This window comes from Papilio xuthus, unplaced genomic scaffold (assembly GCF_000836235.2).
Source record: "Papilio xuthus unplaced genomic scaffold, Pxut_1.1 DF824992.1, whole genome shotgun sequence".
In the NCBI taxonomy this organism is placed as follows: Eukaryota; Metazoa; Arthropoda; class Insecta; order Lepidoptera; family Papilionidae; genus Papilio; species Papilio xuthus.
This window is the reverse complement of record NW_013533657.1, coordinates 4,621,387-4,644,311: the sequence shown is the minus strand read 5'-3', so window position 1 is coordinate 4,644,311 and position 22,925 is coordinate 4,621,387. Positions and strand designations below refer to the sequence as shown.

Here is a 22,925-nt window from a genome sequence, read left to right as displayed (position 1 = left end):
TAAATCGATTGACGTAGTTCACGGGCCAGAGTTAATTTTTTAAACTATTATTTGAGTATGGGATTAACGTCTATTGGGTTAGTCCGGAAAAATGAAAATAGGATTATGTAAAGTTGCTTCTAAGCTCCTTAAGCAATTTACTTAACATTCATTTTATTTTGTCTATCGGTCCAACTCAGTTCAATTATTTCCCTTCACTTATTAATGAAAAAAGCAAATGAAATTTGCTGGCTTATTTAGGCAGTCTCAGAAATCTGCACTTAGGTTCTTCCTTAGTTTTTTAAGTACAAAGGGCAAACGAGCGAGCTTCCACTTTATATATCTAGAGCGAAGTAACTGTTGCCTTTGTTTATCTTATAAAGACAGAAGGGAAGTTGTACATATAGAAACATCTACATGACCAATTTATGACTTTGAGTGAGGAAATAACACTTTAATTGTTTATATCGGTTACACAAAGTACATTCGCTTCGAGGCGATTCGACGCGAATGACGCGCGACAACCACATGAAGACATGATCGAAAGTTAGTGTCAGTTCTATATATTTTTGAAGTTCGCTATGGATTCGCCTCGAAGCGAATGCATTTTGTCTTACCGCGAAGAGTTAGCAACATGTATAGATTGCTTTTAAAAAGTTTTTAGCTTATATACATTTTTGTGTGTTTATTTATTTGATGATACCATTAGTGTCTTATTAATTTTAATTTATAGTTGTTCCTTTTTGATATTTGAATATTGATAAATACATAAATGACACAATCGTATTGCTAGGTTCAAACTTGACTTTCCTGTTTTGATATGAACAAGTCAATGCGATTCGCATAAACTGGATTGATATTTATAACGTTTATAGTGAAGTATTGTGTGTTAGTTGTAGGTTTGTTAACATTGATTTTAAATTCTACGATTCTTTACTTCGTTATTTTATATTTTTTTCCGAGACTTTTTCCGTGTGAAATTAAATATTATAAAAGATCTATTAATATAGCTCTCTAATGGTAAAAGAATTTTTGATATCGGTCTAATAGTTTTTGAGTTTATACTTTACATACGAAAATACATAAAAGCAAATCTTTTCTCCTTATAATACTGGCATATATAATATGAAGATTGTATAGACCATATTATTTTTTGTAACCTTCAAAGAGTATAACAGTATTTTCAATTGCCGTGACACCATAGTTCCACAAGGATCTTACGTAGTTTATTGACATATTTTTCTACAGCCACAAGATTCTTGCCCAAATAGCAAAGTTTGTCAATTATAGTGTGTTCTAACAAGGATATCTGGCTCATCGCCGTTAGTTCTGTTACAGTATAAATATGAAAAAAAAAATACAAGACAGCTACAGTGCAACAAGGATCTTGTAACTCTATTTTGATATTGACTGGGTGGCGCTAGTGAGCTGTCATAATTATGTCATAGTTTGACTTGTATCCATAAGGGCACATATCCTTGTCGGTTTATAGGATACTAGCTGTAGACCGCAACTCCGTCCGAACGGAAAAAAAAAACTTAATAAGTACCCTATGTGTTTTACCAGATTGTGTTCAACTTCTGCGCTAAATTTAATCAAAAAACCGTTCAGCCGTTCTGGAGATGCCTTCTATCAAACATCCATCCATCTAAACATTCGCATTTATAATATTAGGAAGATATTTGTAAGATTGTTATGTCAAACAGAATGAAATCGATGATTCATTCCATTCGGAACCCGCTGCAAAGATTTCCTATAGCCTAACATAATAAAGATATGGATTTTATTAGGCTTACTCACTTGCATGTATGCATTATTTATTTTCCTTAACGTTTATGATCCTAATCAAGTGATTATTAAAAAGTAAGTGTATTAACAAGTTATATTTATTAATCCTTTAATCTGAAACATACAAAAAAATTAGGAAATTATGAAAATTTATTCATCTTAACATATTTTAAAGGCCGACCGTCTTAAACACGTTTTCATTGTACAATTATTTTTTATCCAGATACGTCGAAGCTCAAATAGTTCCGGCTTTGCATGGATGAATGGTTTTAAAACAATATTAAATATCCTAGAGCCTATGTTACTTTGTGGTACTCGTGTGGGCGGACGGAGTCGCAGACGACAGCTAGTTGAGTATAAGTATAAAAAACAATTTTTGGAGAGTTGAAAAATCGTAATCGTGACATCGCATTTCCTTCGTTGATTCGCTGGCACTCCTTCCATGTATTTGTGATTAGTCTTAAACAGTCTTTCTCAAAGTGGGCGATAACGAACCCTTATGCGCGCTGCAGTTCTCAAGTTGCGGGTTACAGTAAAAGTTTCGTTTAGAATTCTCCGTTAATATACATATATAGGTCACAATTATTAATTAATTTAATTTGAAGTTATAGTGGTTTTAAATATGTGAAAAATGGGTGCGCTAAAAAAATATTTATTCTCAAAGTGGGCAGTAGACAAAATAAGTTTGGGAACCACTGGTCTGAAACAATATTAACTCAGTGTTGGCGCGCGTAGTTGGAGCGCATCGAAACTGGCGGTAAGTGTACAAACATAGCTTCGAATGTGTTCGTATAATTATATTGACGTCACACTTGCATTTACAAGGTCAAACAAACATTTGAACAGACGGCATATAGAGTAACCATCGTTGGTTAATTATCCTGTTTTAATGAAATAACTTTAGTACGGAAAGTAACATATTTCGTTAACTGTTCGTGTTGTAAACAGCTTATGTTAAACAGGTTATGTTAATCTAAACTATAATTTAATTGTAATAAAAAACGAGTATCACAACAAAGTAGTTTGAGGTGTTTTAGTCATATCAACTTCCAAAAGAAGGAATATGGTGCATCCTTTATAACTTTTTGTGGTGGCTTCTGGTGGAAGCGTCACAAAAAGTTATAAAGGATGATTTTATTTCTGACTGCCAATTAATTGCAACGACGTATGAACTAGTGAAAGAGACGATGTGTTTCTTTTTATGTCATTTAATATGTCTTCATCATCATCATCATAATCAGCTTACTATACGTCCCCACCGAGGGGCTCGGAGCCTACCCTAAGTTAAGGGTGATATGTAATACGTCTTGGCGTCTTATTATTATCCAGACTTCAGACGCTTTTAGTAAATTACATACACTTACGTAAAACAAGAGAGAGACAAAGTAATATATAATTAATTGAACATTTGTCACGACTGGAAGCAAATTGAAACATGCAATGATAACATAAACATTAGTTATGTTGTGTTAGTTACTACATTACTTAATTATCAATAGTGTTGTGTTTATCTACATAACAATGACTATGACATTGAAATTTAATGAATCTTTTAGAATTGATTATTTTCATTAGTCATCGTAACATGATCTGTGATATTAGTATAAATCCTAGATTTCTTTATTTTACTCAATTTTAGACAATATGAATGTATTGTAAATTGAAACTATAATTACTAAACTAATAATAAACTAGGCACTTGAAACTATAAGTAGAATAAAATTTATCTACTTATAGTTTCAAGTGCAAATATCTTATGTAAATCCTTAGGCCCGGTGACAGAGGCGCCGCTATCACGGTTCTGTCATAATATGTAAATCCTTCTCATGAAAGAAACAGACAGATAATAAATACAATTCAATTTCTTGTTTATAGCTCTACCTTAGCGGATTGGGCCAGTGTCGAGTGCTTTTGTTTTAAATTGGTCGAGACGTATAGTACAAGAAGGATCTTGTAACCTTTTTTTGATATTGGCAGGGTGGCGCTAGTGAGCCTCTATAGTTTAGTTTGATTTATGCTCACCGGGTCTATACTTGATTGTTTAGTTTTATGGCATCCAATATATTGTAGAACAATTATAAACAATACACCGATCTCTTTGTTATTTTTAAAGATTGAGAGTAATAACAATATTAATTTTCTTACTGGTGTTTCGTACATTTATAGTTCACTTGGTGACAGATTCAATGTTGTTCATCTACGGTTTGATGATGTAAGTTCATCAATAACTTTAAAATGTCTTACAATATAAAAAGTTGCGATTCTAGACGGTTTAACGATTCATTGTGTGTTAATATGTATGGCCCTTAACGATCCAAGGCCAACTTTGACTTAATCTAACAACATACGAACATATGAAGCGGAAGTTTGTTTTAGTGACGAAGTATTTCACGTGACTTGAATTTTCTATCAAGTGATTTGGAAACGCATTTTCGAATAATTCTATTAGGTTAACAGTGTTAGACGCTAGCAAAAACATCTTTTGCACGAATGGGCCGGCTCGACCGGTGCAATGTCACGACCACCCAGAAGACAGGCGTGCGTGTCGGAGGTTTTAGTCCTCTTTCCCTTGTCATCCTTTTCTTATAAGGAAAATATGGGAAGAGAAAGTGTATTTAAAAGAAGAGGGGGAAACAAAGGAATGAGAAATATTCTATTTCTGTGGGTCCTCTGCTCCGTCGATTAAAAGTAGGCAAAGCAATCACGGATGTCTATGAGATGCGGTCGCTTCGCTATTTAGGTGGCCGCTTATCGTTTACCACGATTTTTTTATATTTAGACAAATATAATTTTGTACTTCCATAAACGCATTAGGTGATACGTTATATGTTTATTTATTCTAATTTTCGTTTTTATATGTTGAGTAAAGGAACAAGGCTGTAGGCAATGTTTATAGTCCGACGTATTTTGAATAGAAAGACTCGAAAATGATATGCTCGTTAAAATAACTTATATAACGTAATACGTAAGTTGTATGCTATAGATATGTTGTGATTTAAGATTACGTTAGTGTTAAAACTATAGTAAATATTGAGCTTGTAAATGTTGATGTTTTTATCAATGAATCAGCTTGTAGCGGTGAGTACCCGCTTTTATATGGGCAAGTAAACTGGGCTATTCTGTGCTTTATACACATAAGGAACTAATACAAGTGTACTAATTAATAATTTCATCCTCTAAACGTATTATGTATTATTATATTACTCCAAAAAAACAGTTACACTTTGTTTATATAAATACGTGTTTAACCCTTTAAACGCCACTGATTGTTATTATGGACGTCAACGTGATATGTACGTTATTAATTTGTCAAGTATTTCGAAAGCCTACGCATAACCATATTTCAATTATAATGATTTCTGGGAAAAAAACTCATGGTATTAAAATGACATGGTTAAGATAAAATGTAATTACAACACTATCGAAAAGAATTGTTGAATAATTAACAAAATAAATTTTCTATTCATATTATTGGTAACCTTTTTTGTTTTTTTTTTTTTGTAAATTTATCCGCTATGCAGACGAAGTTGCGCGAGATATCTAGTTTAAGGAACCTGAGCAATTATGGTACGTAATAAAATCGAGCAAACTGAACGGAACATTTCCGTATTTTATTACCACTTCCGTGCCTCAATTGATTCACTCGCTATGTCAAAGTTACTTTTCCGTTTACTAGCACGTTTCCCATTAAATTAAATGGTGCAAAAGATCTTTTATTACATAAGTTAAAACGAAATTTTACGGTTTCAAGTAATAGACATTTTTATTGCCAAACTAAATAGGAGGGCAATGTTTTTCGCGGGATATTACATTTGGATAGAAACAACGAGAATGTATGCTGTTAGGAAGAAAATCCGACATTGTGTCGGTGTACTGGCGCAACACTAGCCTTAGTAAAATGTCGACGTTTATGTCCCCTCACTAATCATTCTGACACTTGACTTGGTGAAAGCGCGCTATTTACGCCAAAGGGTTGTAACTAATAATGTCTAAAAATACAGATAACGATTATCATATACATCTAAACAGTATTGGATCGTTTATTAATCAGCTGAGGCTCGAAAGCAGGGGAACCCTATAAAGTCATGACACACTAGGAGGGAGGAGAGGTATAAATCTTATATATAAAATTCTCGTGGCACAATTTTCGTTCCCATACACCTCCGAAACGGCTTGACCGATTCTCATGAAATTTTTTAAGCATATTGAGTAGGTCTGAGAATCGGTCAACATCTATTTTTTAATACCGCGCGGACAGAGTCACGGGCTACAACTAGTAATATATAATATTATTTTATGCTCAGACTGATGTTTTAGTTAAGTTTAGTGAGTAAGGCAAAAGGCAGTTATCCTAGAAGCCGCACGCATCGTGAGAAGGTTCCTGTCTCAGCAGCCCTGACCACTGGTTGTTTGGGTCATGGGACTCCGCAGCCGGTGGTGCTCTATTTTTAATATAACATATTTTGTATTATATATTTTTTTTATTTTTTATATGAAATGTAATATATTAAAAATAAGGTTAGTATATGAATAAGTAGATTTTAAAAATTTCTTTGCTTAAACTTAACCACTTACGTTGTATGAAACCGTACATTTAAATGAGCTTAAAAAAGTAAGATTTACTTTGATACCAAGATTCAATAAAAACCATACACGTACTACAATTTACGAGTTTTTTTTTCATTAATTATATTAATTAATCTCGAAAGAAAAATTTATGTGGCTTGTACTGATTTTTAACATGAGTTTATAGGGGTTAAAGTGACATGTGACATCAGACTGCAATTTTAGTTTAAAAATTTCTCTCCTTTTTAAATTACTAAGAAATGTCGAAAATGCAAAAAAAAATGCCGTTGGTTTCGATTCGGTGGCCAGTTCGCTTTGATGTTTTATAAATATTTTATTTAGTTTTACAGCGATGTTCCATTTTCGAATAAAATTAAGAAATATTTTAAGTATTAATTTTTTAATAAATTCTTTTTTATTTGAGATTGGTGATGAAAAATATTGCGTCAATTCTAGTAGTTCTAAAGTTATAATTAATTTAATTTTCTTAGGATTATTGATCCTTTAAAATGTGGTATGAATTACGCCTTGGTGTTATGGCCAGTAAAAACTAATTTCTAAAAACAAATTGTTGATAGTAACAAGATATCAAAGTGATGAAAGTGTGTTCGTGTTTGTTAAATGATTAAAACGAGATTACATGTTTAATACTTGAATTATAAAAGTTGTATGTCTTCATACACATTGTAAAAAAATATTTTATAATGACATTGTACTGAAGTAATTGAATTTTGCAAGAACATATGTTAAGTTCTATTAAGGTTATATAAACGATAGTATTTTATCGGAAAAAACAATTGCTAAAGTCAAACTTAAGGTGATTTTCCACTGTCGATACCAATAATATCAAACTATGGTGGATTTAAATACAATCTTTTTACTAGTATTATAAATACGAAAGTTTTGATGGATGGATGGGTGGATGTTTGTTATAAGGTATCTCCGAAACGGCTTAACGGATCTTTGTGAAATTTGGTGCAAACGTAGAACATAGTCTGGTATAACACATATGCTTCTAAATAAGTTTTGTTTTTAATTCTGAGGGTAAAGAGTAGCGAGAGACAGCTATTTTTAATTAACGTCATACAAAGAACATATTTTTTCGTGTTTTATCTGACAACTAGCTGTCGCCCGCGACTCCGTCCGCTTGAATTTAAAAAACATAATAAGTAGCCTATGTGTTCTTCAAGACAATGTTCTATATGTATGCCAAATTTCATCGAGATCGGTTCAATCGTTCTGGAGATACCTTCAAACAAACATTCATCAATCCATTTAAACATTTGCATTTATAATATTAGATTAAATGTTAAAATATGTTTGCACATTGTATTACATAGAGCAACATTGTTTGCCAATCGATTATGTCAGTACTGATTACCATGATGGCTTGTGTCGTGGAAAAATTACTATTTTATGATGGATTTTCCTGTGGACATATTTATTATCGATATGTGTACATGCGCTTAGACGCAACGAGTAAATTAAATCAATTTACGTAGACAAGATAACATTTTTGCTACATGTAATGTTACGTCGCATTTAATAGTGTACATTTTTATATGATACAAAGATAAAAAATGACATATTTTGCACTTGCTGCATCTCCCGGCTTCGTATGCATTCATTTCGTTCGATAAATAGGTTAGGACATATATATAAATATATGCTTTCTTCTGACATAAAAATGTAACAGCGGATTTCCACTGTCGAAGACCTGTGCAAAAATATTTATGTTCAAAAATTAATCACAATTCAATTCAGATGTATCACCAGTGGAAACCAAGACTAATATTAAATACAAAAAAACATTTTTTCTATATGTCTCCGTACATTTTTATTTCTATGTATTAATAACATACATTATCAAATAATATGTTAGAAGATCCTATATTTTCTGCTTTATTTTTTACTTTTGTATTTAAGTGAAGTCAAGGAAATGATTCTATTATAGAGAGAGCAACGTAGCGTTCAGTTCTGGAATGGAAAACGCCCACAATCCTTTGTGTTTCCAAGCAAATAAACCGGTTTCAGACCGTCTTGCTTTTCATTCAGCCTCGATTAATCTGTCGGCTGGATTATTTTGTTAAGTGCAGGTGGCTTGTACACTGCAAATTGGTTTAAGATACTGAAGATAAAATTACAATAGGACCTTTCTTAGGAACTTTTCAAATAATATTATAGAGAAGATTTTTAATTAAGCAAATTAATATTTAATATGTTATTTTATATTTTACAACTTAGCATAATTTTAAAATATAATAGCTTAATACAATGACTACGATTTTAGGTTCGAAAATGTACGTATATGAAAAAAATGTTTTTAAAAGGTGAAATACTTAGGGATACTAAATAATACTATAAGAATGTAACAAAACCAGGGATTCAACACTAGCCGTACGCCATTTTATGTTGACTTTCTATTGGGGCGTAAACCTTGAGGTTTGTGAGGGCCATCTGTCAAGGTCAGGACGAGACAGGGTATAATGCTCAGGCAATGAGTCGTGCAAAGATTCTTTGCACGCTTTCAACTATAAAGTATTTTATATCCAAACATTAACATCATATGCGCTCACAAACTGAATATAAAGCCTTCGAACTTTTTAAGTTTTCGAAGCTTTTAAATTGTTCACTAACCGAAAAGTGCTTTATTATCTATTTTATTATGTTGGACAAGTTTTAACAATTTATAAATTCTTTTAGGAAAATTAGTGTAATATTTTTTGAATAGTTGCAGTGAAAGTTTGTTGGCCTTTAATGGGATTGGTTGAAATAATTTCGTATGCGGTGAATGAAAATATTTATTTGTTTATTTTCACTTTGGAATATTTATTGTTAAATATTTTATTGATTATTTAAAGTACGTCTTTAAGTAAAAATATTCTCTTTATACAGTTGTAACAATCTGATTAAAAAAATGAGATAGTCAGAAGTAAAAAAAAACAAATTTTTACGTCTTTTACAAATCTTATATAATGAGCAATTCTTGTATATATATTTATATGTAATTGGAATCTCGGAATCGGCTCCAACGATTTTCATAAAATTTAGTATATAGGGGGTTTCGGGGGCGATAAATCGATCTAGCTAGGAATCATTTTTAGAAAATGTCATTTTATTCGTGTTTTATCGATAATCAACTTAAACATAAACTTAACTTTTTATATCGGTAAGATCGAAAAATATTATTAATATTATTCATATTTCATCATTTTATTAGTAATTCGTACTTAAATATAATTTCCAAAAAACACAATTAAAAAAAATACCGAGCAAGGCTCGGTCATCCAGGTACTTAATATTTATACAAAGAAACTCTTAGAATTGTATACAATTTTAAAATAGAAGATTTCTACCTTGTCATAATTTGTAAAATATAATTTTAAAAGATTATCTGTTTCAATATATAAATTATCAATACCTATCTCAATGGACGTATCTGTTGATGGCATTAAAAACAATAAAATTTTAATGGAATCAAATTTTAATATAATAGGATTTCATATAAAACATAACCATAATAAGTGTGAAATGTAGAATTTGTCACTGTATTTATTAGATTGAAGCTAGAAAACATAACAACGAACACTGTTATAAATTCGTGAATATTATTTTAGGAAGACAAAATCTGCGGTATTAAATAGCCGATATAAATTGCCTTGTCGCTGTGCCAAAAATAGACGTGTAATAGAGGAAACGGCCAGGAAGTATGCAAATGCTATTAACCAGAATTACAGACGCGCCCGCTATTCGCTTTTACCCAAAAGCTTAAATCGAACATTTTATTATTACGTAAATTTTAATAAATTTGTATTGTAAATAGCTAAGCAGGTTTTGGAGTGAATTTAAAAAAGATTTTATATAATTTTACAAAGGTTAGATCTTGATTAGTAATTTACAAAAACCACTATTTCTTAATTTTGAATTCGGAATATTTCTAGCTCAATTGGTATTTCAGTCCTCAATCTGAATCAAACCTTGGAATTGTAACTAAGAAATGGGTTACGGACAGTTCTGCTAATGCTCTTTCTCATACAGATTGTTGTTTCATGCATAATTCATTTCGTATTCATAATAAAATTCTATATGCATAGTATAAGGATAAATAAGTAGAAAATGCATTAAGAAATGTAGTACTGATTTGCTATGTTATATGCAGTCGAATCTGGATATTCGAGAATCAAAGATACCGCGATATTTTTCTGACTTATAGAGGTTTCTGGATTATTTAGATGTGTTCAGGTACTGCATATGTTAACATTCACAGTAATGCATATTTAAATATATCTTATACTAGCTGTCGCCCGCGAATCTGTCCGCGCGAAAAAAAAACTTAATAAGTAGCCTATGTGTTCTTCCCAACTATGTTCTTCATCTATGCCAAATTTCAGCACGATTCGTTGAGCTGTCCCGGAGATACCGTCAAACAAACTTCCATCCATCTAAATATTCGCATTTATTATATAATATTAGTAAGAAGCGAGATATAAAATTCTCGTGTCACAATGTTAGTTACCATCCTCCTCCGAAAAGTGACCGATTTTTATAAAATTTTGCATATTCAGTATGTCTGTCTATTATTTATCTTTTAATACCTCGCAGAAAGAGGCGCGGGCGACAGCTAGTATCATACAAAAATGAGCAAGAACACTACTCTTCTTGGTCAGTCGCAATGTATAAAATGACTTAAATTCACATAAAATATGTGCAATGTGTTGTATGCAATATTATTTATACGATTATTTGCGGTACCGCTATTGTTTTCACACAATCACCTCTTCCGCCTTTTGTTTACAGCTACAAAGGAAACCCGGCAAACTCGTATGATATTTCTCTTCATTATCCAATGTTAAATATAAAGGAATACCAAAGAAAGGATAGATTGTGTGAAAGGGGATATGCGTAAGGAGGTGAATTCAGATGTGACGATTGATAGAGATGTATGGAGGAGTACTGTGCCGACCCTCCGTAGGAATAAGGATTTATGATGATTCAATGTAAAATATATTTCTAAGAGTCAAAATATTCATGTGTGCCTCCCACTCTATTTACCGTAACAATAAATTAAATTTTCCGTACTATTGTTTTCCTATAAACAATGTATATAATATCTGTTTACCTATTTTTCTTAAACATAGTAAATAATTTCCATTATATAGTAATTTAATTTATAGTAAAGAGTAATTATTTCCTGTTGCCCTTTTCGATGCTAGTGTTGTTTACATTTATTGTTTGTTTATACCGTTATGCCGACTTATAAGAATGTTTGAACATCCGCTAGATTATTCTTTCGAATTTTAAACACAGTATAGTACTATACTAGTTGTCGCCTGCGACTCTGTCCGCGATAGATAAAAAAAAATAATTAGTGGTCTTCTACTACTAGTGACTAAGTTCTACATCCAAGCTAAATTTCATCGAGATCCGTTCAGCCGTGCTTAAGATACCTTAAAACAAACGACCATCTATCCTTTCAGCCATCCAAACATTCGTATTTATAATATTAGAAAAAAGTAAAATTACTCAGTATAACAGTTTATATATTTAACCATTGGTTCAATATACGTGGCCTTTTAAACATAAAATGACGCAAACACAAAAGCATACAATAATTAAAACAATAGCGTTACGTGTTTCATTGTGATCAGAATGGAGTTCATTTCGCTCACGTCGACGTCTACGTGTGAAATGAATGCATAATGCATAGAGAATCCGCACGACTCTACACGATCGCTTACGTAAATGTTCAAATCAACATAACTACTGTAATATAAGTAGTGTTCTGATCAGTTACCACTCTTTTACATATAATCAAGATTCGATTATGCTTGAACGTTAATGCGCGAATACGGTTCAAGGATGGACACAAATTTCACTACACTTGTAACGATTAGAAGAGAAATAACCGACTTATAAACTTAATGTACAGGATATGATTACGCCTAAGGGTCCGTACACAGACCGAAGTGAAGAGCAAATATTTTTATCGCAAAAAAATTGAGCTTTGACATATTTAGCATTAGCTTTGGTAAAATTTTATTTTTCACGTCTTTTTTACGCTTGCTCTTGATGTGCAAAGTAAAAATATTTATTGTTTTAAACTTAAAATCTGGTCTGTGTGTACGGACCCTAACAGGTATTTTATTCACCGTTGTCCTAAACAGCGTATTCTTATTTATCTTATGACCATGGCCCAGCTTTCTTTCAAGACCACATATGCAGCGGACTTTATTTTTTACTTGAATCATTAGTTAAAGTGGTTCGTTCACTATTCAATTTAAGTAACATTCCAGTTTAGCATCTTCGTCTGTTATAAAAAAGTTTTAGTCTAAATAGCCACGCTTGTGAAGTGATTATATTATAAATGTGTCTTATATAAATAATCGAAATCAATTATAAGACGATTCCACGCACGCTTTGTACAAATAAACCTATTTAATCATATCGTCGGAAAGGCGCCTTTGGCGTAAACACATATATGACCGAATCTTCGCCTCAATGAAAAGGTCATTGAACCAACGTCGTTTACAGATTGTGACTAATATAATGTACTTTGTTTGGTAATGATTATTATGTTGGTAATTACTTTTATGTTATTATTGAATTATAAATAATTATTTTGAATTTCGACATACATACATACATCATCAGCTCACTATACGTCCCCACCGAGGTGCTCGAAGCCTACCCTAAGTTAAGGGTGATTAGGCCATAGTCACCCACGCTGGCCAATGCGGATTGGTTGACTTCACACATATCTTTAAATTTCTTCTCAGATATGTGCAGGTTGCATCACAATGTTGTCCTTCACCGTAAGAACGTCGGATAAATGTACATATGTAAATCGGAAATCGAAAAACACATTGGTACATGGCGGGATTCGAGCCTTGATTCGGAATTGCAAGTAAAGTGCTTGACCACTGAGCCACCCACGCTCATTTCGACGACGAATTTTGACAACTGTAATGTATTGATAATATGCTCTACATTTTTACTTTACCATAATTATAAATTTAAATCAAGATTTTATACGTTGTTTCAATAAAAATGTTGGATTAATCATCTTGATTATTGCATTTATCATTGTTTTATTGCATCACATTTTTGGACATAATATGGTTATCTATAATGATAATCGTTTAGGCTATTGAATTAACTTGATAAAAGTTTATTAAGAAAATAATTGTAATATATATCATAAAAATTGTATTTAATCATACGAATATTATAAATGTGAATATTTAGATGGATGTATGTTTTTTTAAAGAGTTAGAATCCTTTGACGCGAATGACGTGCTTTCGTTACAAAGTCCAGTGTCAGAATGAATAGTGAGGGAACTTAAACGTCGACATTTTAGTGAAGCTAGTGTTGAGTCAATACACTATCTCCTTTTTCCTTCTAACAGTTTGAAGGTGTTTCCGGAACGCACCAACGAATCTTAATCAAATTTGGCATATATGTAGAGCATAGTCTGGAAGAACACATAGGCTGCACTCATTATTTTATGCTATAAGTCGCGGGCGACAGCTAGTACTGGTTATAAAAGCATCATGAAATAATAATAAAGAAGATAAAACTAACTATACTTAAACATTAAGTTCCTCGTAATCTTCCACAACAGACTTCAAGTTCTTTCGAGAGCAATAAATGAAAGTTTCTTATCAACTTTGCTGAGTTAAAACGAGGCTTTGGTTCGCTTATTTTTATACCAAGCGTCCTTTGTAATTTTATTTTTACCTAACTTAAAAGAATTTAAGCGAAAGTTTCCTTAAAAAGAAACTTTACAAGTAAAGACTGGTTTTTAAAAATAAAACTTGTAATTTATTTATACTTAAGACCTACAAACTTAATTGAATATCTTTGATTAAACTGTGGCGTTTATCATTTTTAGGTTAATTAATATCACTTCAACTTACTGAATTTTTAATTTTCTTTCTGATATGTTAAAGGAGGTTACATATTGTTGCTGACATTAGGCTGATAAAAAGGAAAAAAATGTATTTTTTAAATTTAGAGTGTGTTTGTTAATGTGAATCAGATGTCAATGTAAATAAAATGCCTTTTTTAACAAGAAAGTTGTGGTTTAAATTTATGCAAAATTATTAGTTGGAGTGTGGTGAACAGATATGTCGATTATTTAATATTCAAAATACAACAAAATTACTTAATAAACTATCTTAGTTCTTACTACTATTAATATTATAAATGCGAATGTTGTAATGAATGTTTGGATGGATGGATGTTGTTCGAAGGTATCTCCAGAACAGCTTTATGGATCTCGCTAACATACATAGTCTGGAAGAACACATAGGCTACTAACAATTTTTTTTAATCCCGCACGGACGGAGTCGCGGGCAACCGCTAGTTTACTGTTTTATTAAACTCCTTATTAACATACGAATAAAATAAGTAGTTATGTCCAGTAGAGGGCGGCACGTGACCGAGAACAAGGACTTAATACACAAAATAAAATTTATAGAACGTTGTTTTGTTGGTTATCTGTTCAACTCTCGTACTTTTACTTAGCCCGACAGTTGTCGAATACGAAATGAACTGAATCTATACATTTATGTTTTCAAATCTCTGTTGCGCATGAAATGTCTTATTGATTCATATACAGAATATCTAGGAGTTTAGCTCCAACATTTTGTGGTTTCATACATTGTGGTACATATGCATAGTAACTAAGGAGCTACGTGTTTAAAATTATTCTCTGTTGTCTTAACATCTGTGTTAAAACAATATTCGTTGAATGAAACAATTAAAACAATTGTGTTAAGACAGCTGTTATTTATAACTAGCAGTTGCACCCGAATTCTGTCGCGCGGAATTAAAAAATCCTAATAAATATAGCTTACGCCACACGGGGATAGTGCTTCCCGACAGTGAATTAATTTTCAAATCGATTCTGAAGTTTCAGAGCTTATTGAATGCTAACAAACTTTCATATACGTTTAGGTTGTGTAGAATATTGGAAGAAGAAATAAAAGAAACGTGTCATAAATTTCTTTCATTTTTTTAAATAGTAAGCTTCGACTTCTATTAGGACCTAAAGGTCTATGTTGCCAGATCATAAAATTAAAAAAATAAGATTTTTTTTGTGATTAAAAACAATCAAAATAGAAATGACAACTAAATATATATTTTAATATTATATCATCATCATCATCATCAGCTCACTATACGTCCCCACCGAGGGGCTCGGAGCCTAACCTAAATTAAGGGTGATTAGGCTATAGTCATATTTTAATATATTTTAGTTAATTATTCGTTTATAATATTTTATTTAAAATCATAGATTTAAAACTTATGTATAAAATAACTAAATATTTGTCTTAACTCCACAATCTTTGGGATCAGCATGACAGGTTTTTTTCATTCAATATTTGGTAATTTCAGCGAAAAGGAATTGTAATTTTATTGATATAAGTATGAACACAACGAGTTTTAATTTGAATGTTGCCAATTCAATCTTGAAATATTGTTTCTCTCCTTATCAAAATATTCAAACTATCAAGATTTCTTTTCAGATTATTTTTTTTAATATGCTGGGGGAATTCCTATATCTTTCTCTATCTGTCTGTCTGGTATCATGGCATGTAGATCTATTTGTTTTATCGATTACTAACTTTAAATATCGACTTCGTCGGCGTAATTGAAAAAATCTTAGTCATAAATATACTAATTACTTGGTGACAATATAGTTTTTTAAAGAATTTTTGATATCGGTTTTTCAGTTTATTCGTTTATCTACAAAAATACAAATTTCTTCTCTATATTATAACATTTTTGTAGAATCCACGGATTAATCATAATTTGTATAGCGCAATTTCGTAGTTCTAATAACAGTTAGCGTCAAAAATATATTATTCTATGAAATAACGCTATATTGCTAATGTTTACATGTTTAAAAGTATATATTTAGCTTTACTGTAAAATTCGGGGACTCCATGAAAGTTGCACAAAGAACAGAAATCACGCCATCTATCGGCTAGCTGCATGCGCTACGTAGTACGTTATGGCTTCTTGTGAGTCATGGTTTTCGCCTTGGCGTCAGCTGCATCTAATTCCATAAGCTTCCGATAGATGTCGCATAACAGGATTTATCCAAAGAGTAAAAAAATGAATTAACTTAAAAGTGACAACAAATCTGAATTTTACTCTTATTTAATTAATCAATTAATTGTAAAAATCGTTAGTAAATCTTTAGTGACGACCGATGTTTTTCTTTTAATTTAGAATCTAAAATGTTTTTTTTTACTTTTCAGGTGACGGCTTCAAGCTGGCACTGTCGGGCTCCGGCAGCCCGGCGCCGCCGCCGGTGCAGTGGCGTATGCGGAGAAAACCAGGTGATCATACCATAATGCATTGCTTAAAATACATGGGTAGACAGAGTTTATAGACTTAAGGTTATGGCTGTCACTTTTTGACTACGTAATATCGTTGCTTGGCAACACAGAGAAAATGTAATTATAGTTATTGGATTTAGTCGTCATATTTTATTAGAAGTTTACAATTTACTATTACTACTTGCAAAGTTATTATTAACATTAATCACGAGTTCTATTCGTGTAAATGTATTTTTACTATGTGAAACTATCACAAGTATATACATTTTCTTAATTTGTAAAAAGATAATCATTTTAGACTTATCTATATACATAAAAATCATTTACTGTTCTTTAGTGTCGCAAAACTCGAGAACAGCTGAACAGATTTATCTTATCTTGGTCTTGAAATGTTCGTGAAGGTCTTGGAAAGGTTTAAAAGGTGAGAAAAATTCGAATAATTGCCTCGAATTGATTAAGTTTGTTTTTCACACTACGCGGACGGAGTCGCGGGCGACAGCTAGTAACATGTATAATATTCATAAAACAATTAAAAATAGAAGGGGTTGATTAAATAATTGAATACTTCCTTTAAATAGATATAGGAAATAACGTTCCCTTTACAACAAAACCTTTCGGTTTTCGTGACAAATGTAAAAGGATTTTTCTTGAGAAAACAAAGTGCTTTATAAATCGAATGTAAGGAAATTCAACGTCCAATGCTGACAAAGTAAATGTTCCACGTTCCGTTTTTTATCTAAATAACGTGAATAAGGCATTTTTTCCATAACGGCTTTTATATTTGAAATAAAATTGCGTATTTCACAATACCATACAGTACTTTTACAAGGAAAAGCTATTTTAAAAACAAAATTATTTTAATTTTAAAATTAAAAGAGAAAAAGTGTGATTATAGATTAGGCCGTACACTTTTAACTTTTTAAAATAAAGTTGTATGTATTTTTTTTTAGGAAACGAGGAAATAATACGAGTTTTGAAAATAGAATCCCATAGTTACGTTCTTAATTTTCTTATAATAAACTAGCTCTCGTCCGCGCCTCCGTTCGCGTGGATATATAAAAAAACTTAATATATAGATAAGTTACATAAAAAGCAGCTCTTCAAGGCATAAATTCGCAAAAAGTGAATAAATAGTATCCTATGTCTGTCTTCAGGCTATAAGCTACCTCCTCACCAATTTTCAGACATATTGTTAAAGCCGTTCTTGAGTTATAAATAGTCTAACTAACACAACTTTCTTTTATATATAGATAAACAAAAGTAGTTATGTTTGTATGTCACTTCATTAGTGTGTTTTGGCACGGTTTCAATAGTTCTGTTTAAATAGAATTGTACAATTCTAAGCTAGTAGAGCTTAGTTCAAAGTTAGTCTCAATTATGCTCGTTAGCTTGGTGTTGTATGTTAACACTTGGTCCTATCTCGCGCAACTGTGTCACAATGTTTATAACAACAGAAATGACTTACAGTGGGTTTCCGAGACCAAAATCTTCGTTTAAAACATATGTTATCTCTGTTTAGTCAAAGACCTATCATCATCCCAGTTATTAACTGGGATGATGATAGGTTTTATACTGAGGTTTGGGTCTCAGAAACCTACGGTTAGAACTTCATTATATTACTAGTTAATTACTAGGTATCAACACTCTAAAGTCTTGAGATAATATAAGAAGTAGGCTTTTGCTCCTAACATTATTAACAGATTTACTTAAAGTAATAAACATATAAAAACATAGTCATCCTTTTTAGACTCTATGAAAAAAATAGAGACAGCTATATATTGATTTTTGTTTCTGCAATTGAACCCGAAACTGGTTCGAACTGGAATCAATGTAGTATTTCATTACCATTCAATATTTATATTATAATTTGTGGTGCAAATAATATTACAATACATATCAGATTTCAATGATATCTAAAAGTACTTTAGCTATATAAGCACTTTGCCTGTTCCTATAAGATTTCCTGGAATGTTATACTATGCATTGTGTCTGGAAAAAACCAGTTAATTTGCCACATTCAATTGTTATTTACTTGAATACCCGAAGGGGCTTGAATACAAGATAACCATCTATTAATTGTACAGAGTGCTGCGAAACAATTAACTGTAGATTACTATAGCAAACATATTCGTAGGGTTGTCACTTAGTTACACAACATCTTAATTAATAAAATTATTATTTACGTCGCTTTACTCGTAATTACTATGTTGTATGCCTTCTATTGATTATTAATATTATTATTAGTTAGTTATAGAATTGACGTAACTTTAAACTCAAGAAAAAACCTAAAACTAAATATATACATATCTAATATTCTATGAATAGACTAGCAGTCGGCTGTGACTTCGTACGCGTGAAATTAAAAATACACTTATTTAATTAGTAGCCGTAGACGTAGACGGGACGGCGTGGAGGCAGCTGGTCGACGCAGTCTTAAAAGCATATCAAGACAAGCACGACCTTCAGTAATGAAGAATACGAAGAAGAAGAATTAGTAGCCTATGTGTTCTTCCACACTATGTTCTGATCAAACATCGAGATCCGTTCAGCATTACCGGAGATACCTTCAAACAAACATCTATCCATATAAACATTCGCATTTATAATATTAGAAAGATATTTTAAGTTTTTGACAACCCTAAATATAAATATCACGTGATAACGTTTTCCCTTACGTCTATAATTCGTCTTTCATATTCCTTAATTCACCTGACGCTACGTTCGGGAATTGTTTAATGGACCTTTTAATAAGTTTGTTTGTCACCACCCTAATGGATCGAGAGTTTGGGTAAAGTTTATATTCTTTTGTAGGCTTTTATTATCTTGTTTTCACCTAAACTCAGTCGATTATTACTACATTTTGCTTTATGTTTTTTATTATTATTAAAGGGTTTAACTTTTTGATTTTTTTTCTACAAAATAAAAACCTTTTTATCAAACATATAGTCATCCCTGTCATTATCTTTTACAAATCAGAGATAACAATACATTTTTAACGGGAATTTCCGTTTTAGTTTTCCCATTACATAAGATTTAGTAGAAGAAATTCACTAACCGTGGGTTTCCAAATCTCAGTTTAAAACATATTGCAATTTCTGTTTTGTGAGATATTGAAAGGATGATATATTTAGTACAGATATTTTGGTCTCAGAAACAGAACAGAAACGATAAGGTTCTGCTAAATTACGACTGTACTATTAGCACTATTTATCACGTCAAAATTTAAAAGCAAATCATTCATTTGAAAAATATACGCACGAATACTTCGCACGAGTACGTAAGTGAATTATGTTCGCAGTGAATTGTTAGAGCTTGACAATTTCATTTGCGAAGGCATTCCCCTTAATTGCTTCCTCGGAGGATACCGTGAATACTTCCAGTAATCTTTATTAAATTTCTTCTACGTTATATTTGATTATTTTCTTAATATTGCTAAAAACAGTTATCATCAGCTTACGTATACGTCCCCACTGAGGGGCTCGGAGCCTACCCAAAGTAACGGGTGACTAGGCCATAATCAACCACGCTGGCCCAGTGTGGGTTGGTTGACTTCATCCACATCATTGAATTTTTCTCAGATTTGTGCAGGTTGCATCGCGATGTTTTCTTTCACCGTAAGAACGTCGGATAAATGTACATATGTATATTGAAAAACACATTGATACATGACGGGATTCGCAGGATCTGCAGATTGCAAGTCAAGTGCATGACCTCTGAGCCACCAACGTAACGAAAAAAAAACAGTATGTGAAGTATATCCGTACAAGTCTTTAATATCCATCTCCTTTCCGTTATCTTTCCCACCCTTTTCTTACAAGTAAAGATGGAAGAGACAATTTGACAGAGAAGGTGACGGATAGGAAGAGGAAATATTTTCTTTCTGTGCATCTCCTGCCGATAAAGGTCTATTCGCAGCGGTTGCTACGCCATTTTGGTGAATTCAATCGACCGCTTACTCGTTTGCCACCTTATCTTAAGAAATTAAACGATCTCATGTTTATTTTAATACTAAAAAGATTATTAGATGTTCGTAAAATACATAACTGATGATTTCCAGCTAATCTAAATGTGTCCGTTGTAATTTTTTTATCCTTTTAAATTATACATTTATTCAATTTAAGTCCACTAAGATTAAATTGATATGAAATAAAGTAAATTTCTAATTATAAGAGATTTTTTAAGTTAATATTTTCAACATCGTCGATATGTTACGATTAAAAAACCACGTTCATTCTAACATTGCACAATAACTGTTCAGTACTTCAACCAAACTTTACGTTGAAACACTGCCAAAACAATAATGGAACTGCAAATGCGTGCTTCCTTTCAACTGCACATTGTGTCAAATCGTGAAACAATGTTTGAAATATTTAGTTTAGATATTAATATATAAGTAGGTGTTCATTTTGAATAAGATATAATAATTTAATATATTGAACTTTGTTTAATATTCAGGTTTCTGAACGTCAGTAAACACTAGATCTCTTGTAATCTAGTTGGCCACCCCTGGTCCTAGTTCCTAGCTAATGTGAAACCTAGGTATGAGAGATAAAATATTGCATTGCTACAAATATAAAACTGATATTTTATTAGTTTACAAATATATTTTAACGATTTCTGCGAACTACAAATGTTATTGTTAAGGCGTAAATATACATGAGTTGTTTATGTAAAGTAATGCTTTCATGGTTCATAAAACGCTCTCAAACGCATTTTGATATAACATATTTCTAATACACTTAATAAACGAATATTTAAATTTTACTATCCCGATAGTCCAGCGGTTAGTTGACTATTAAAATCTTTTATTTAGTTTCACTTGTCTCGATGTTTGGTATCAATTATTTCAAATTAAAGACCCATTTATCGGTTACTGATTGAGCTGATCTTTTGCATGTGTAAATCGCGTGACAATTCAATATTATGATTACACGGTGCTGATCTGATGGAGCTGGAAGATACGAAACACGAAACGACACAATCTTATGGAGTTTGGGCTCATTTGAATATTCTGACGAATAGTTTTTTTTTTTTAAAAGTTTTTTCCTTTTAATAATTACAAAATAAGAATTAAAGTTCAAGTAGTGATGAAGTTTTATTTTTATTTGTCACAACTTCTGATATATAGAGTCGAATATGTTCGCTGTAAAGCGCTTTATATATTGTTCTGTATAGTTGCGATGTACTGACGTCATATTAATGACATTTGAAACTTGGTGGTTTATAGATTAGAGACGGTAGTTGACTTATTTTTATTCTCCCGCATATGCGGGTAGTTTTAGATTCTCCCACCGCTACGATTGGTCGCGGGGCCTGCGGGGGTGTGTGCGGAAGGGAGTGATTCGAGGCTAGTATACAGTTGACATTCAGCATTGGAAGTCGTCGGAAGTAGTATCATTTTGTCTAGCGAACAGGGCACAGTCTAAGTGTTCCGCGTTTGGTTTTATAACGACGCGTCTATAGCGCGCTTACGGGAAGCGATGCATCAGGGTGCAGCATTGTTGGCGCCTTTAGACTGTATGACAAACTTATTTGACACCACTGACACCGAAAGTGACTAGGCACCTGCAGGCGGTGAACGGTCATCGATGTGGTAAGTGCCATTTCATACTTATTACAATACAACGCCAACTCTCGCAACGCGAAGTTAAGGGTGATTGTGGCGCGGAACCCAAACCAGAGTTTTCATTGCTGTAAAATCTTTCATTTCATCGCAAAATGTTTTCATCCTCATCGTTCCGTATGATACAAGGCGTTAAGGTCGTGGAAACCCGTGGTTAGCTTTTACAATTTGTTAATAATACACGTCGAACTTCTCTAGTATCGTAGTTTAAACTTGAATTAAAACTAGAGATATAAGTCCGTAGTATAACAAACTCTTCAAACAATATTGTTTTGACATTTATTAATTAGCTCGACTCAACGCTGTTATAACCTTGGAAGTTTTGAGACAACTCCTAATGATTTTGTTTGCGATCTGCCTAAAGAAGGGTTTGCAGAAACCCCGTCTTAATTAAATTTATAATCTTTGTTACGTAACTGTTATGAATGGTTTATAATACGACGGTAAACAAATAAGCAGTTATCTGATATCGATAGTTTATATGGATAACCGCCGCCAAAAGAAAAGAAAAGAAAAACTTTAATAACCTATATGTTCTTCCAGGATACGTTCTACATCTATGTCAAATTTCAGCGATATCCTTGCAAACGTTCTGGATATACCTTTTAACAAACATCTA

At 32.1% G+C, this 22,925-nt stretch overlaps 1 protein-coding gene across 4 annotated transcripts in view; it reads left to right on the top strand.

The window, feature by feature from the left end:
* Positions 1-22,925, top strand: part of Pde11 (Phosphodiesterase 11) — a 139,927-nt gene that overhangs the window by 15,130 nt on the left and 101,872 nt on the right. For all 4 annotated transcript variants that reach the window (XM_013324479.1, XM_013324477.1, XM_013324478.1 and 1 more), the window contains exon 2: positions 16,603-16,683. In XM_013324479.1, the coding sequence (XP_013179933.1) occupies positions 16,668-16,683 (16 nt within the window). In that variant the 5' untranslated portion in view covers positions 16,603-16,667. The remainder of the gene's footprint in view (positions 1-16,602; positions 16,684-22,925) is intronic.